Source organism: Melozone crissalis, unplaced genomic scaffold, assembly GCF_028551555.1.
Source record: "Melozone crissalis strain CALT ecotype California unplaced genomic scaffold, PUWL_Pcris_2 ptg000393l_1, whole genome shotgun sequence".
In the NCBI taxonomy this organism is placed as follows: Eukaryota; Metazoa; Chordata; class Aves; order Passeriformes; family Passerellidae; genus Melozone; species Melozone crissalis.
The window spans coordinates 130,004-148,106 of record NW_026536132.1 but is presented as its reverse complement, the minus strand read 5'-3'; the positions used below and the strand labels follow the sequence as shown (position 1 = coordinate 148,106).

General features: G+C 37.6%; 1 protein-coding gene across 1 annotated transcript in view; it reads right to left on the bottom strand.

Moving 5' to 3' along the window:
- Positions 1-18,103, bottom strand: part of LOC128950066 (inositol polyphosphate 4-phosphatase type II-like) — a gene marked incomplete at its 5' end in the record, with an annotated part of 124,900 nt that overhangs the window by 86,629 nt on the left and 20,168 nt on the right. The window contains 4 exons of the mRNA XM_054294944.1: positions 78-150; positions 1,762-1,873; positions 7,067-7,146; positions 10,264-10,314. Of these exons, the coding sequence (XP_054150919.1) occupies positions 78-150; positions 1,762-1,873; positions 7,067-7,146; positions 10,264-10,314 (316 nt within the window). The remainder of the gene's footprint in view (positions 1-77; positions 151-1,761; positions 1,874-7,066; positions 7,147-10,263; positions 10,315-18,103) is intronic.

The following is an 18,103-nucleotide window of genomic DNA, read 5'->3' as shown; positions in this document are numbered from 1 at the left end:
CCACGAATCTGTGTGATTTCTACAGGACCAGAGGTGGAGTTGCAAGAGCTGTCTCTTACAGATATTGGAATTCTTACCTGCATTTAAGGAAGGCAGGTTGTCCTTCCCACTTATGCCCTCAGTGGCTGTACACTCACGAACCAATGCACACTGCAAAAAAATACAATACAGATGTGACACATTCAGAGGGTCTGAGATAAATCCATGGCAGTTTATAAAAGGTAGGCTGAAAACCATGAGTGATAATAATACAAACTTCCAAAGTCTTACTTAGAATTTACATTTTTCTTTATATTTCTGTTCCAAGATACTGAAACACAATCAGAATTATAGCCAAGAAAATGAAAAAAATATGATCAGCTGTTCCATAACAAAACAGAAATGTTTCCTACCAGTATTATGGCAGAAATGTTGAGAGATAGTAATAGTTTAGCTTAATACGTTTTACTATAAAAATAAGGCACTTTAGTTTAAAACCATTTTTGACAAGTTCCATACTTTCGAAGAGGTTTCTTTAGACAAAGCAGTTTTCACATGCACAGTGCAAGAAAACCCTTCATTAATTTTTAAACAAGGGAAAAGCAGGAAGCACAAAAAAGTCCTTAAAATGTGCTCAGATTTTGTGATTCACCAGTTCAAAACTTATTTATTTTTTATTAATTCAATGACTCACCATTCTCACAATTGCATCCTCACTATCAACATATAATCCAAGACTGTGTTGCCACTGATTTGTACAAACCAAGGACTCCTTTAAAGACCATACATTGGTCATGAGTCTGGTCTCTCTTTACAAGTATTAGAAACCCCTAGAAAGCTGCTATTAAAGCCTTCTGTGTCCCCCAGGCCCAACAGAGCTCAGTAACTACATCTCCAATAACTGCAAGGAGTCTCATTCCACATTCTGCAGTGGAAGAAAAGCCAAATAAAAGAGAAGGCTGAAAAAAACAGCTCATGTTGCCTATATTGTGCAAGTTTTACGGGTCAAAGTCAGGAAGATTTCACAGCATTTGTTGCTTTTTTGGAACTGGTCACACTCATCTAAGGCATTGAAGTTCTCTGAGATAAGCAGTGAAAAAAAAGTGTGAAATTTACCCTCAGACTGATTTTGCTATGCAGAAAAGATACTGAAAATAATGTCCTCTGCTCAAAAAATAGTTTTATATGTAACTTCCAAACAAAAAAATCCTGCATTCCCTGTAGCAATATTTCCTTTTATTCAGGAAGAACAGGATACACCACAGTGTTAAGCAGTGAACTGTTGTATTCTGGCTGCAAAAATTGTGTGCTCCCATTTAATGCAGATGAACCTGCCCCTTTGCAAGGGAATTTACCTCTTCTTTGCTTTGCCTGTCTGTCATTCTTCCAGCTTTTCAGTATTGTGGGCACAGATTGCACATAAAAATCAACATAAACAGGACTTCAAGGGCAGAAACCAGACCAGCTGTCCAAGGGAAAAAGAAGCTGTATTTATGGCATCTCTCTGGACAGTTTTTATCAGAAGTGATCAAATATATTCAGTTGAGACAAAAATAAGCTATTTTTTTCTTCAAGAAGGAGAGGGCCTAGGAAACTCAGGTTAGGATATTACTCTGTACATCTTCATGAATTTGGTTTTTTTGGATGAGGGAGATAAGTTTACACAGCACTTGCGCCACAAATTTTGTTTTAAGTTCTTAACCCAATTTGGTAATTAGTATTTTAGACATCTGGTACAACAGATCATTCTAATTAACTTTGTGCAATAAACTGAGTTTCTACCTTTTGATCCTGAGCATCTGCTGTGATGTGGTCTGTTTCCCCCTCATCCAGCTCTCCCATCTTCATAAGATTGACTTCAATGGTACCAACTGTCTTTCCACCATCAGATGTCCTGGGAAAAAAACCAACCCATGACACCGGGTCACTTGCAGCATCAAATCCTTTCAATTAGAATAACATCAGTAAATATTTAGTGCCCTCTCCATTCTGTAAAGTGCAGCCACCGCTACTGAGCTGGCTATTTACCATCACAAACCAAATGTTAACAACAATGAGGCAACTTCTTCAGGACAATGAAAGCTCTCATCACAACACTGAGGACAGGTAAGTGCTATGAATGGTGCATGAATCCATGAACACTGCCAGGTTCTCATTCTAGACCTTATCCTCTTTGTGGACCATTGGATAAAGGGCTGTAACACTGCACCAATATTCCACTTAGGATCTGCAATCCCAATGCAGAGTACATGGCTTTGTTTCCTAACAATCTGCAAAGAAAGGACAGAGTGTATTAACAGAATCCCTGCAAAACCAAAACAGTGAAGCTAATCTGAATATCACGTTTCCCTTTGTAATCCCTCCACAGAGAAATTATTCAGAATCCATCCCATTTCTTGAACTATATGGGAATGGTAGTATAGTTACAGGTGAATTCCTTCATTATCATCCCCATAAATAGTTTACTTTCAATTAATCAAAAACAAATAATTTAGATGTACATCACCGAGGGAAGAGCATTGCTGACTTCCTTTAGGAAGAAACAAGGATTTAAACTCCTGAAAGATACCAAATGCTTTTTCAGCTTTCACTGGCAGCACAGCACCAAGTTTATCTCCCTGACTTCTTCTGAACAGCTAGATTTTTTTTTTTTAAAGGAAGGAAAGAAGAGTAACTGATAGTTTCATAATAATGAGGAAAGGGTAACAAAAGGCACCAAGCAAAAATAGGCAAAAAGGAAATGACGAGAATAAGTTCAGCACAATTACAAAAACACAGCGAGGAAGGAGAATCAAAACAAATACGTGTGGGGCAATACTGTGTCTTTTCTGAGCAGTGGAAATGAAGAGTGATGAATCAAGAAAAAAGAATACATAGAAAACTTCAATGTCATAAAATCATTAAACCACAGAATTATTGAATATGCTGAGTTGGAAGGGACCCATTAAACAAGTTCAGCTCGTACAGTAAAGTCTCAAAAAATAGTTACCCCCAAGCTTTCAAATTAAATAATTATCTTCCTTGAAAACCATTAGGCTTTACTATGCACTCAGTAGAATACACTCATCTTGCAACTACACAAATCTGGTCTTCTATAAAACCTTGCAAAATAAACATAATTCTTCATATTTTACATGTGTAAAACTTCATCTGCTCTAAGCCAAATTAATTACTGACAATAAAGAGACTATTAAAAATGAACCAGTTCCAGATATTTTTGCAATTGAAGAAGCCTGTATTAATTTAAGAAGTATCCAGAAGAAAAGCAGTAAGGGTTCAGTGTCCAAATTATGAGCAGAAATACATAATAATATTGAAAGGGCCTTCTGAATGAAGAACTTTCTCTGGAGTTGCTACAGCTGTGTGGCTTGACTGCTCCTTCTTGTGTCAAACCAGCACCCAAACTAGGCTCTGTCAACAAATGCACTGCAGCATCCCCAGCAGAAAGGGAATACAGCAGATGTCAGCAAATCACATATCTTTAGAAGCCAAAGTGTGTGGTTATGAGACTGACAATTTTTCAGGAGCTTAAGGTGTTCCGATCAAAGTGCCAAGCAAATGAACTGATCCAAACCAACAGGGCCTGTTGCTCCAGTAAAATGGAAATGCTAACTACACTTTCTCATCCTTGTCTCCTGTTCTTTAGAATCCTAAATATTTCCCTTGGTGCTATTATTAAAAGCTTGGCCTCAGTATGATAACGAGCATTGCACTGTTTGCCTGCACAAGGAGCAATATGTATTTTGTATGGGTTTAAAAACAGTGATTGATATAATTCCACTTTTATATATTTTTTTATTATTATTTTCTTCTCAAAATCACTCCTGTTCTGGTCTAATACATATTTAATACTACAATCTGTTACAGGTGTTACCTGTAAGAGAAGGTAATGCAACACAATAAAACTAAACAGTGGGACTTGTTGCACTGTAGTTGCACTCCTTTCTCCAGTTCTTATCTTCCCACACAGAAATACGAAGACACATTTTAACGAAAAAGGCAACAACAACAAAATCAACAAATCCAAACCCAAAGTTTCTTTTGAATGCTACAGGCATACAAATCAACAAAGAGCTCTGTAAATGCCCAGGGTAAAACTGTCAGACTGATTTTAAAACACCAGCAGTGCTTGAGAGTCTTCAGCTACTTGAAAACACGCATTTCAAACTTTCCAGCAATACCATGAGATTAAAATTTCATTTGAAAGAAAATTTAAAAAGAGAAACAGAAGTGACGGAGTGGGAAAAAAAAAAAAAGCTTAGTGATCATACCTTAGTAGGATAAAACCCTGCATAATTTTACTTTGCACTAACAGTATTGAGCACACACACACATTATGTATACACCTCATGTCCTTTGCTTGTAGAGATGTAAAAAGTCTCACACAGACACACTGTTCAACACAGCACCAGATAAGGAATCAATTGGTTTTAGGATACTTCACAATGCATTAGAATGAGATCAGCTTATTTGCTGTAGTTTAATAAAGCTGAGAAGGGCACTCTGCACTCACACGGTGCAGTGAAGACGGTCCCTGCACCAAATTGCTTTCAGTCATGAGTGAGGAGACACATCCCCACAAAACAAAGGACTGCACCTTGACAACCTGCTTAGGGCGAGTTGGGATGGGGAATCTGGCCAAGAGAATAAACTCAGCATCAACATAAGAAGCCCATACACGGGACAAAACCCACCTGGCTTATGGAGATGGAAAATTGCTGATATTTTTTGGCACCCTGGGACAAGGATCAGCACTCATCTGATACCTGTCAGCAGAGCACCTGCATTTGAAACAGATTTCTCTACTATCCCAGGTCCTTAAGGATCCCCAGGTCAGTATTAGTTCCCCCAAATGTGAGGGAAGGAGATAGCCAGTAACACCACGAGCAGCAGGAATCTGTGCCCACCTTACTCCTTCTGGCCATAAAATGCTGACCAAGGCATCCAGGGAGAAAAAAGGTAACAAGCTAGTGATGGAAAAGTAAGTGAACAAGATGGACTGAGAACAGCAGGCATTTGCCTCCAATCTTCTAAAAAAAAAAAAAAAAAAATCAGCTTTTATTGCTAAATTAGCAACCAGTATACCTAGCTCTTATTTAGAAAGGAAAAAAAAAAGTGTGATTTTATTTTTTTCATCAGACACACTGTATCATACACTCAATATTAAGAAACATTCTCCTACTGAAAAATACTTCTGTTGCATTCAACAGCCCATTTTTTGCCTTTCATCATCACAACTGTATGAGAAAGCTGGAAGCAAGTGACATTGCGTTATCACTGCAAAATGAAACATGCAAGTCTATAGAAAACCTCTCTCTTCTTATAAATTCCATATTGAAAACTGCAATCCCAAATCTCTAATAACTAAATTCCTCTCCCAACACCTGTTGTGTACACTGAAGTAATTCTGCAAATCAATCTTTTTGTGTTTTGATGATTACTGCATAGATCTACCAGAAACACTCAGCCACCAGTTTAGGACACCTTTATGGAGAAGAAAGGACAATCAAAATAAAAACTTCTTTTGCAGAGGTTTTGTAACTTGTGTCCCTAATCACTATTAGGGCACAATGGTAGAAAAAAAGGGAAGTAGAGCACTGTGTGTCAGCAGTAAGAATTTGTAGACACAAGCCAGCTCTCCACAAAATAACAGAAAAACACAAGAATGCTCCTTTGAAAACACTTTTATATTGTTCCATTGTACCTCAGAAAGATAAAGGAAAAACATAACTAAAAAAAAGGAAAAGAAAAAGAAAACTCAGTTAAAAATTAAGCAGATTCTATAATTACACCAATCTTTACAGGGCACACCACAGAGCTATTTCTGGGTCCTTAAATCTCTACTTTAAATCTAACAAAGGAGTATCTCAATCACAGGCATGCCCTGATAAACTCCTATCCAAAGAATATCAACAAGAATTAAATAGAATTTGTTGCTCTGACAAGTCCCTTGATATATCCTCTATCCTCCTGAGAGGTACTAATATTGCAGGGTAATTAGAGGAAAGCAAGCTTAAATAAGTAGACTGCTCTGGTTAAATTGCCATCAAAGAAATGTGGATCATTTCTACTGACATTCTGCTGCCCAATAGTCATAACCAGAAAACAAACCCACTTTTGAAAGGTTAGGATGTTTTTCTTAAAAAATATCCAACTGACTAAACCCTACCATTTAATGTGTCTGCAAATTAAATTTCATTGGTACATTTGTATTTTAGTGTTAGCTGAACAAAGAGGGCAACCAAGACTAAAAATATTAATGAAAACCAATTTTTTCATCTATTTCTTATGAGTTTTCCATCTTAACTTTTTGCTTACAAATTGGATGGCTGAGATACAAAATATTTACTCTGAAACCGAAGCTTTCCGTTCTGTCAATTACTGTGCCACCTGTTGGAGACAATCTTCCAGATCAAATTTTCAATATGTCAGTTAGGGAAACCAAATTTATCCCAAAGAGCTGAAGACAACTTGAATTCCTGTAAGAACAGATTCTTACGATCACTAAGCTGGAGTTCATCAACCTAGGTCTGTACCCTGTCACTGATTAGAGTTCTGTATCACACCCCCTGCAGTCTCAGTGTAGCTGCATACAACGAGTTCAGGAGACCACAAGCATTTTCATGTGGGAGACACCTTCAATAATTAGGACCACCTTCTTTAAACGTGCCTAAAAAAACCTGTACACTGCTAATTCTTTAAACCACACACACCAAACAAAACTGACAATTTTATGCTCCTTTCTAAAGGAAACTTTGAATGAATATTCCCTATGCCAAGTTCTCTACAATTCTTCCATAGGTTATCATGGTATAAAATGAGCTTTTCTAATCTGGCACATGGGAAGCTCACTTGCTACCTCTTGGGAGAAGAGACCAACCTGCATTTCTCAACATGGCCTTTCAGTTAACTGTGGAGGGTGACAGGGTCTGGCTGAGCCTCCTTTTCTGCAGGATGAACATGCCAGCTCCCTCAGCCATTCCTTGTTCGACTCGTGCTGCAGACCCTTCCCTATCTCTGCTGCCATTCTTTGGATGAGAAATGCCAAAGGTTAGTACTTAGAAAAACCCTGATTTACAACACTTACCTGAGGGTGAGGGTCAACTGCTGCTCCTTTGACTTTACCAGATCACCCACTCTAAAAGTTGCACAGCCCAGGAAGCTTCGCTACAAATCAAAGCAGAAAGAAAAGATAACATATTCATTCATTTTTGTTATTTCTTTTGCTCACACACTTGAAAATCTTTCTTTGCTACAAAGAAAAATATTGCATTTCAATATAACAGTTTGATACTTAATCCTCTAGAATTTTTTTTGTGCAGCATGATTATCAGTAAACTGTTAAAAACTTTGGTTTTATGGGCAGGAACCTTTCTCATTTCCATTAAGAACAGTCTAACAACCTGACAAAATAACAGGTTGTAAGATGTACAGCCACAGGAAGATTTTCATTCAGTACCAGTATTTGCATTTTGCATCTGTTCCTTCCTATTTTTCTAATTTCTGGATTACAAGAAGTGCTAAGTTTTCAGTGTTATACCAAAGTTGTTCTTGTTATGGTTTTTCCTCAAGCCATTGGCACTACCATCCACGTATTCAAAATATGAATGTATGTGCTAGGAAGGCATTCTTAAATTGAGTTCAGCACAAGTTTATTAATAGAAATGTTTTATTTCTCTAGTTCTTGGCAATGTTTTAAGTAGTGTTTTCCTCTATTTCCATTGTAAGGTGAACTTATTTACTGCATTAAAATTGCAGAGAAATGTGGTAATGTAACTAGAATGCCTAAAGTTAAATTAGGCTACACCACTGTATCTTTTTCTTCTATAAAAATCACTCTTCACGCATAACAAAGTACAAAGAGGAAAAAGGGTTAAATCTTCTCTTGCACTTGGGCTATTTTTTAACCTCTGCTCATATCCTGCTGAGATCCCATTTTGTCAATTTGGCCAGCAGTAGTATTCTTGCCTTGGGAACAATGGGCAAGAAACTAACAGCCATCTTCTACCAATTTATCTTTCAAATGTACAACACAACATCACTTGCTCTAAATAAATTGTAAGAAGATCATGACATTATGTTTAATTTTTAGCAAAAAAAAATAAGAAGGGCACAAAGTTTGGTTTTTCTTACATAACACTAAGTTTACTGTTGGAATGGCAAATTAGAATTCCAGGCTAAATTATATACATTCTTGGCTATACAAATGAAAGAAGAATCAAGTTGCTCTGAGTCAACAGAGGCTGCCTACAGAGAGCAATGTTCTCTTCAAGGAAAACAGAAAAGAATTTGTCACTGCTGAGAAGAGTTACTTCTCTGGTAAAAAAAAAAACAAACCTTCAGCCTGCTTTCTTTCAGGAAAGCCAGCAGGATGTTGTGTGCTTGAATGCAAACAATAAAGCTTTACACTAAGATAAGTTTTCTTCCATACACAACGTACAGTTCAAACACCAACTCTGAAATTGGGCAAGCACCCACAGTGCAGTTAGTAAACTGCAAACTGCATGTCTGCAGTTCAATAAACTGAGTCATGAGGTAAGGCTTGTTCCCATAAATGGCACAGCCTTAGATTTCCTAAGCAGCATGTAAGCAGCAATGGAACAAGGACACGAGTGTCTAGGGCAGGCTGGAAAAACATTGAATTTGGGAAGCGATGAACAGGAAGAAAGGAAGAAAAATAACACAGCCACACAAGCAAAGAGCACAGTTAGTTTTCAATGCCAAAATTAAAGGCACTTCTACAAAAAAAGACATCCAGGTGCAACACATGGTGATGCACAGCCTTGCTGGAGTGAACACACAGGTGGTTCTGTCTTCCTTTGGATGAGTCAGTGTGAGAGTGTTTCCACACTAAAACTCTGTGGTCACACACACTTAGCCCAGATTATTCATCTTCTTCCAAGAGCATATCCTTCTCCATGCTGCAAGAACGCATTCCACAGCACTGTCTCTCCACAGCAGCCTTTATTCTGGCATTTCATGACATTTGAGTGTTTGTATTTGAAACCTGACCGCTTGGAAAGGGGAAGAGGGCTATTTGGAATGAAACTGATATAAGGTTTGGTCACCTGGGGCTTCTTTCTGCAGCAAAATAGAACCATAAATATATTTAAGAATCCTAAGTCAGAATCCTCAAGTGACCAGGGCCAAGAGACAACTACACTGCTCTCTCATAAAGCCAAAGAGCTTTGGTCATTGTACCCACTAAACATGTCTGAGCATCAGATCTACTTCTTCTGTGTCATGAAATTAAAGGTGAATGATTTTATCGGCTTAAAATGTTCTACTTAGTTCTCTGTTTCATATTCATATGCTTATTTAGAAAAAAAGAAATTCTTTGCTTGACAGCACAGAGCTATGTGCAAAATCAAATAAAATTTCAAATGATCCCATGACCCAAATTAAGAGAGTTATGCTAATGTTCAAGGGGTCTAATATCAAACTGGAGAATACTTTTTCTATACTGATTCAGATACCAATAGTCCACCCTGGGGCCTGAACTGGCAGTCTACAAACCAATTTAACTTTGCCCACATGACTTGGAAAGGCTTGAAAAGTAGGCTTTAGAACAAAATTTGTGCTGTAATCCTAATCGCAGAGTAATGCTCCTTCGGAATTTTGCTAGTGTTCCAGACACAAATCTAAAGACACTCGCCTTGAGTAGTTTGATGAATAATCTCAACTAGCCAAAGAGAAAAGTCTCTATAATAGCTATATGGAAAGCTAAAACACACTGATTATTTCACTAAGATTGAACTTGCTGCCAAGCTACAGGTTTTTCAAACACTAGCTGAAGTCTTGAAAACCATGCCAAGGAAGCCCTTGTAAGGCAGAAAAGTCAAACCCTTAGGCTAAAAAATTGAAGCCTCCAGGCATTTTCCATATTTGCAGACAGATCTGACACCTGCACCAGGTGAGCTTTGTTCTTCTACTCAGCTCGAGCAGGACCAACCTTTCCCACTCCCACCAGGGGCCCATATTATCCATGAGGTTTTAGCCCTCTCAGAAAATGACTTCCCATCCAGACTGCTTGCTTGATATTAGCAAGGACTTTACAGGGTTATGCTGGTCTCAGGATAGCTTCAGTTGAAAGAGGTTTTCAAAAAGATGTGAATGGGATGACATCAATCCATGAGACTGCCACTCCTGCCTTGATTATTTTATTCATTCCACCAAAAACTTTCGCTATTAAAAAAGCTTTTCAGCTCCTGTTGAGCACTGAGTGTTAGTGCCTTCCAATGAGATGGAAAAAAAAAAAATCAATTACTGAAAATGATTTCTTACCCCAACATCTGCTCTTGGTTCCTTGTGGTCAGGTAGGACACTGGTGTGGACCTGAGAGAAGGGAGGGGAAAAAAAGGCAAGAAATAATCAAACTCCTTCTGTAAATCTCTCTGCAAAAGACTCATTTTTTTTCCCATGCCCTCAAAAGTGACCCTCAATTCTTCTATTCTAGCTGCAACTTAGTGCACAAAAAGAAACACTCCTTTAATGTAAAGATAATTTAATTGTCTGTTTGTTATTCTAAATACATGTTGTTATAAAGCACCAATATAAAGGCTACCACAAAGACTTGACAAAGCAGAACCACAGCTTTTCTCAGCCAGCTCTTATCCCTTGATTTCCTACAGTGAGAACTTTGATTTTTCCACAAAAGCCTGGAGATAGTAAAAAAAATGCTATAATTAATTTATTAAGGGACAGCATACTTTAGAAATCTGTGGGAGTCCTCATATGGATGCAATTTTACATTTCGATTTTCCACACTAATACATTAGCACTCCAAAGCATTTGGAAATCTACAGAAAGCTAGTATAAAATGTTCAATCATGATATTTTTATCTAAAATTAACCTTTAAATGCTTCACGCCCTGAATGAAAATGAAATTACTGGCATTTTCTTGTTGGTGATACCCATCTTTCCCTTTTGAAGCTGAGGAAATAACTTAGAGCAATCTGTTTCTTAAAAGAAAGATGGAGTATCAACACCAAACCAAAAATGCTGTGTCATTTTAAGATGCTAAAAAGCTGCTCTATGTGCCAGCCTCAAAGAAGTGACATCTGGCCCAACAACTGAGGTATTTATATTTTCTAATTATTATTATGGCTATTTATTCAAGAGAAATAAACTAATAATGTAAGAATTAACACTCCTTTTCATAATTTACTTACGTATTTGTAACCCAACAGCAGTTCATATTTTTAACAGTGTATGCGTTTTTATATGAGACTACGTTGTATTTCACAGCAAGAGAAAGCTAATGTTTCTTTTACACATACTGAAATCAAGGAAATTCAACATTAATTTAGAATCAAAGAATATTAATTCCTTCTTTTGCTGGATAAAATATCAATTCAGGAGAACATATTTCAGCTTTTCTGACCCAACACAGGAGCAGAAAGGGATGTCAACACCTGACTAACCTAGAGTCTTCCATATAATAAAAGCATATTCCTGAATTTCAAATGGACTTAAAATACAGAAAAAACTTCTGCTGCATTTTGCAATACTTTTTGGTTCAGCTATGTTTATTTGTTTTCATTGGGTTTTAACCCCTTTAAATTAGACTGTACATTAGACCGTACCTCTCTTCTTCCCAAAGTATATTTTGTTTGAAATTAAATCTAGTGCCTTGATCCAAGTGTGTGCAAATATCTGCAATTTCGGAAGCAGTTTTACTATTTGACATTTATCAAAAGAGAAGCCACATATGTGTATGTAAATACATACATGGGTGGTACAGGCTGAACACTATCAGGCTGTCTGTTGGTTGAGTTCCCGAACAAACTCTCTGAATGCTGCAATTACTGGGGTATCATTATGGGGTGTTCACACAGGCCTCATTATAAACATCAGGTCAGCTCATAAAAACATAAAACATAAGAAACGAGTCAGTTTTAGTCCCAGTCCACAAAATGGAAGAGAAAAAATGGGAGATAAATACAGAGGATTTGACAGGTCAAATATCCTCCCAGCGCATTTCTTGATTAAACAAACTGCCACACTTTTTAAAACCACGTCATAAATCAACTTTTCCCCTCTGGCCCCATCCAGAACAACTATAAAATCTAAAAGCAAACAGAAAGTCAGATTTTATTCCCAAACCTCCACTACTCTGTTAGAATTTCAGTTTTCCCATTACTCTCTCTAGGTTTTCCTGTGCAAAATGCAAACCTCTGAGTGGGGAGGTCATTCACAACCGGGGTAAGCCCATGCCTGCAGGGAATAGCACCACTACTGCTTTACCTTTGTGACACAAAGAGATCACAAAGGCACACAAGAAACACAGCTTGTGACCTGGACTAAATGCAGCAAAGGTTTTGGCATCTATCCATTCCTGTAATTTTGTGTGTAGAACAACACAGTTACCTTTTTACACCACAGTGGAGGCCTGTGAACCCACTGGGAAAAGGGCAGTGTGATGAAGGTTCGTGCAAGTGAAAGATGCACAAGAGTAGAGTTAGTTTTCAATGCCAAACACATCAGAGTCCAGGAGTTACGACTCCCTGGAATTTCCCAGTCAAACAAATTGCAGCTTTGTGTGTTTGTGCTGGGTGAGCCTAAAATGCCAAAACTGTTATGGGGTTCTGCCACAAAACCAATCAGTTTTTCCTACAGTCCATATAAAACAAAAGAGAAAATCTTTTCAAAATGGACATGCACGTGGTATTGCGGGATTCTACAGTTCCAATGGAAAACCTGATAGGCAGCGAAACTAATAAATGTTAAAACTTCATTAAAGATGAAAACTAATAAAGGGAATATAAGATTTATCAAATTACTGCAACATTGCATAATAACTGCATGATTTTTATTATATATTAATTAGTTTAAACTTACAAAATATTTTTATATATATATATATATATATATATATATATATATATATATATATGTGCCTGTGTGTGTATATATATATATATATATATATTTCCTACTACAGATAGTAGGGAAAATATGTATGCCCCTATCACTTGCTGTATAGCAACTGATATGGCACGAGAGAAGAATCACGAGATCCCCCAAGCAAAGACTGAGTTTAACATAAATCTAAATAATTTTAATATGTTTTTAGTATATGCAACGAAAAAAATGGAAGGAAGGAAGAGTTTATTTACCTTCTTAACACAGCACACAGCGTGAGACTGGATTCAATTTTTTTAACCAATTTGAAACAGCATTTTTTCTGCAGAGAAAGCTTTGTCACGTAAGGTTATGCCACAGATAAAAAGTGACAAAGAAAAACGTGTATAACTGTGACAGGGACACTCAGGCATCCCAGTGCCCCACAGTGATGAGTGCTGACTGGCACAGACCCACTGGGGTTTTTTTAAGCAGTTGAATTTTTGCAATCCATGACCACTGGTAGCAAGCTAATGAGCCACAGGCTTTTTCTGCCATTTTTCAGGCTTTTTTGAACAAAGCCCAATGATGCAAAGTAGCCTTCTAAAGTCTTAATAGGTACTGAATATTCTAAGCATTTGGTCAGTTATAATTTTAATGAAATAGAGCAGAAAATCACATTTAAGTCTGTAGCTGTTACAATCAGCCAGTTAGCCTTGCCTCCTCCCCATAATAATTCCCAGGAATGAACCTGTTGAAGTCTGTTTTATGCTGGGAACAATCTGCAAAATTTGAAGAGTAAAAATACCCTTCAAAGTGCTTGCGGTGCCTCCTCTTTCCAGCTTTCTTCCACTGTGAAATAAAATTCACAAAAAGCAAATTCTGGCTTCTGTCAGCAAGCTACAGCTGGAGCATTCCTAAGCTCTTCTGGCTCTTCATTTACATGGAGCAGGCAATGCGGACCTGTGTTCCCAGATCCAAACACCTCAGCCTAGTCACTGCAATGGCACTATTCAAAAATCCCCGAGACAGACTCCACAGTCCAAACAAGGCAGCAGCTAATGGCAGCCAAAGAAATCCAGATGTTCTGACAAATTATATCCCAAAAAATACTCACTCTAGTGCGATGAAGGAAATAGGAAACTTGAGAGGATGCAAGCCCAAGCTGGTAAAAAGCTCCTACAGTTGTCTGATGAACACTCAGGTCAGCTCCACCTCGCTTCAGTGTATGGCAGACAACATGAATTAAAGCAAGTATTACTGGAGTGATCAGATGAGCTCAATGGCATAACAAAATTTCCAGAACATGATCTTCTGCCTCAAAACTTCAGCAAAATTTAAAATTTGACTGTGAATATCTGACAAAATAAACTGAAATCCTATATTTTGATTTACCGAATAAACAGCCTTTTTTGAATATGCTAAAGTCCACATTTCATAATTTGCATCTATTACCATAGAAGCTGCAGTAAGAAATCTTAGTATAAATTAAGCATGATGCCATTTCCACTGACGAACCAGTTACAAGAAACAAGATTGATTTTATTCATTTTTTAGAGGTATATCCAAGTGTTCCAGTTCCTTACCAGATTGCAACATCTACTCAAGTGACAAAAGATTATTCACATATTAAACACAGAAAAAAAGTCTTGCTGCCTTAAACAAGTCCAGACCCTTCAAGACTCCACACAAAATACCCCTGTCTTCTGACTCATGGCAGAAGCTGAAATGAAGAACTCAGAATTTAACTTGCTGGAGCAGTCCATGAACCTCCAAAGTTCCCTTGAGGAGCTTGTATTATCCCTCTGCCAAGAAGACCTAAGTGCATTTCCAGCTGGGGGCCTTGAGTTCAATATTTTGAAAGAGTTATTTTCATGTGAGGTACCAAACTAACCAAATATAGAAGCAAACAGTGGTTTTAAGATCACCCCCAAAAAACAGTGAAGATTTTATCCCCCACTCCATGTTTTATGGTAACTTTTTAACATAAATTTTTAGATTCTAAAGTGAACACTTTCTAACTACACATTGAAATTATTTTAATTTCCTATTTCCTCTGCCTCTCTTCTGACTGGAAGGTCATTCAAAACACAGGATTGCAATGATAGCTCAGAGTCCTTTCCTAATCTACAGCCCATCATTATTCATGGCAAGTTTATACTCCTTTGCTCTTCTGCCAACATGGTGTCTTAGATAAGTAATTCTTTTCTGTTCCTCATACTGGTCTCCTGATGAATCAATGAGAAAGGAATCATATGCCCTCTTGTACTTCATTTTGTTAGGATAATAAGCCAATCTTTTCCAGTACACTGTCATACCATAAGCTCTGCATTCCCCAAATCACATCATCTGCTCCAGTCCTATGTCACACTTTGAACAACTAATTTACCTTTTTTTTTCCTTCACACCATTTGTTTCTGATGTATTAAGTCTTTGTTCACCCAAAAAACTTCATGTTATTAGAAAAGCACAGAGGCATGTACTGAGAGTCTACTTTATTTCATCCTGTTTGCATTGTTCCAGCTGGCAAACGCTTTTTTTTTAGGAGAACTAAGGGAAATTTCTGCACACACCAAACTTTTCTCTAACACATAGAAGCTGAAGGACTCTCGCACAAACATCCACAAAAGCAAAGAAAATTATATTTGCCAAGAAGGATTTTTCTTTTCTTCTCCTGACAGTTTGTGATAATGTTTAAAAAACAGCTGAGGCTGAGGTCTGGTGCTAGCATTACCTAATGGATAGGATTTCACTTCTCCTTTACAGAATTAGGGGTAAAATTGCTCATCAGATTTACTGTGGCAGAAGGTGTATTTTAGACAGATGAGAGGGAGTAGGAAAATATTCGGGGCTTCCTACAAGCTCTGTTTTTTTTTGCCTTCATAGACAGGATCTATTTATTCACAAAAGTCTGTTCTAGCAAGATTATAGCTGCACTTCCATAGTGAATGTCCCTTCCAGCCTGTGGAAAAGCAGCATGAGAATTCATGAGAATTACTGCTCTGTCCAGGGCTCCCACATGCTCCGTCCACATTTCTAACAATCCGCGCTCGAGGGGAGCAAGGAATTTTCTCTAAAGAGCCTCCAGAAGATCCTGGGAAAATAAATGTTGCCAGCTATCCAAATATAAACACTCCCAACTACCCAAATATAAACATTTCTAAAGCTATCTAAAAAGAAAAAATGTACAATTGTTTTTTTTCATTTGAGAAAGCATTTTTTCTTGGGTTAAAACAGTTAAACCTGCATAGCAAGAATTAAATTCTTAAGTACACAAACACTAAAACCCATAACCTCCTGATCAGCTATCTTTAAATAGTTTTTGCTAGTGCTCTGCCCTTTGCTCCCTGTCTTCTGAGATGAGAAACTGAAAGGAGTTTTATTTATTTATTTATCAAATAAATTCACTGCTGGCTTTGGAAGAAGTTTCCAGACAAATGTGTCATCTGTCCCACAATCTAAATTAGTTTCTGCTTTAAAGGAAGGAGGAGGTATCACTGGGAACAAGTATCTCTGTGGGACTATTTCACTATGCAGCAACCCAAAAGAAACTTTGTGCCTACAAGCGAAGGTAAAAAGCAATTTTCACACAGCACCTTCTCTCTCCTGTACCAGACACAGGTTTGTGTGAAGAGAAGTTCATTTTCCCATCAGTGATACTGTATTCATGGCTACATCCCCATTAAACACACGTGATTTTGCTCTCCAAACCATTTCACAGGAAGAGCAGCTTTCCTCACCAGAGTGTGCGTCATTGTGCCTGACTGCCACACAAAGATAAACCCTTTCCCTCCTCTACAGCGTCAATTCTACTTTTTTTAAAGCACAACTGCAATCTGCAAGACATGGTAATCCTCTTCTGCAAGCATGATCAAGCTCTTGCAGAGATGTTACTTAAAACCAGGTAAGAAATGAGCTCCCTACTTTCAGACTGATAAGCAGGCTCAGGAAAGTTCATAGTCACAGCTGCCTGAGATAAGTAATTAAACTCTGATTCTTACGAAGCACAAGGTGTGAATAAAGACATTAGGTGTATGTTTTTAAGCAATCATTTTGCCTCTTTCAGAATTAATGCAGAAAGATGCTAAGGCTCAGAGAGCCAAATATATTTCAATATTTTCACTGCTTAGAAAAAACAAAATAAGAGTTTTTTCAGAACCTGAAAAGTGGCCTTTTTTTGGGGAACTGTTTCAGTGATGCTTTTTCTGCAAATAAAAGGATCTATTAGGAACAATATTGTTGGCAAAGCTGCTTAGGTCTGAAATTTGACCACCACACTTCTATTTCTAGAAATTACTTACAGATTCTTTCTTCCTTTTTATATTGCATCTTCTTATTTGGAAATTCAGCATGACATTGTTTTCTGGGAAAGATAGGATCTGTTATCAGACAAGCTGATGTAAGATGGAAACAGGCACTTTTTTCTTGGCCCAAGGTTCCTTCAGGAACTAAAGAAAGCTCGTGCTTCTGAAAATTTCTGTGTTTTCTCCATCATACCGCAAGAATAGGGGTTGAAAAAAGCACGTGCACATTTCCACAGCAAGGATTTTATGTAATCTAAATTAGATGACAGAGTTGATTTCTCTCTAAATAAAGTGAAAGGAACAGATACATTTTGCCGTAGACAAATCTAAATATACATAACTTGAAATGGGTCACTACAGATAATGCAACATCTTGAGGAGGGACTTCTGAAAAACAGTGAGAGATTCTATCAGTTTAATAAACCACATAGTCTGTGCTTCCAAAAATGTGTTGGTGGCCTCATGTATCATAAGGCCACAGGCCACAAGTTGTAGGTATCATAATTCAGCCAAGTACAGAGCAGCTTCACTCCTTCCACATGGAGCAGAACCTCCTTCCCTGACAAAGGGAGTCATTATTTGTAAAAGAAAACCATTTTAACACATGATGGATGATATGAACAGTAACTTTACATGTGAAAATATGGTAACCTCCTCAGCCTGAGGACAGCTGGTGATATAGCATCCCCAATAGCACAGCATCCCATGTGCTGGCAGGATAATGGTAGTTCTGGAAAATTAATGTTTAAAGGCTTCCCCTTCCACAACTCAACTAAAAGGGAAAAAGATATATGCAACAAGGAAGAGCTTATATGTGAAATAATGTTGTATTCACAGAACATCGCACAACTCATGCTATAAATTCTCCGTAAATTATTGCAGACCCACATTGCATCCAATATTACTATTATGGTGGAATCATAGAATCATCAGTGTTGGAAAAGCCCTCCAAAAGGAGTCCTCCAACTCAACCATC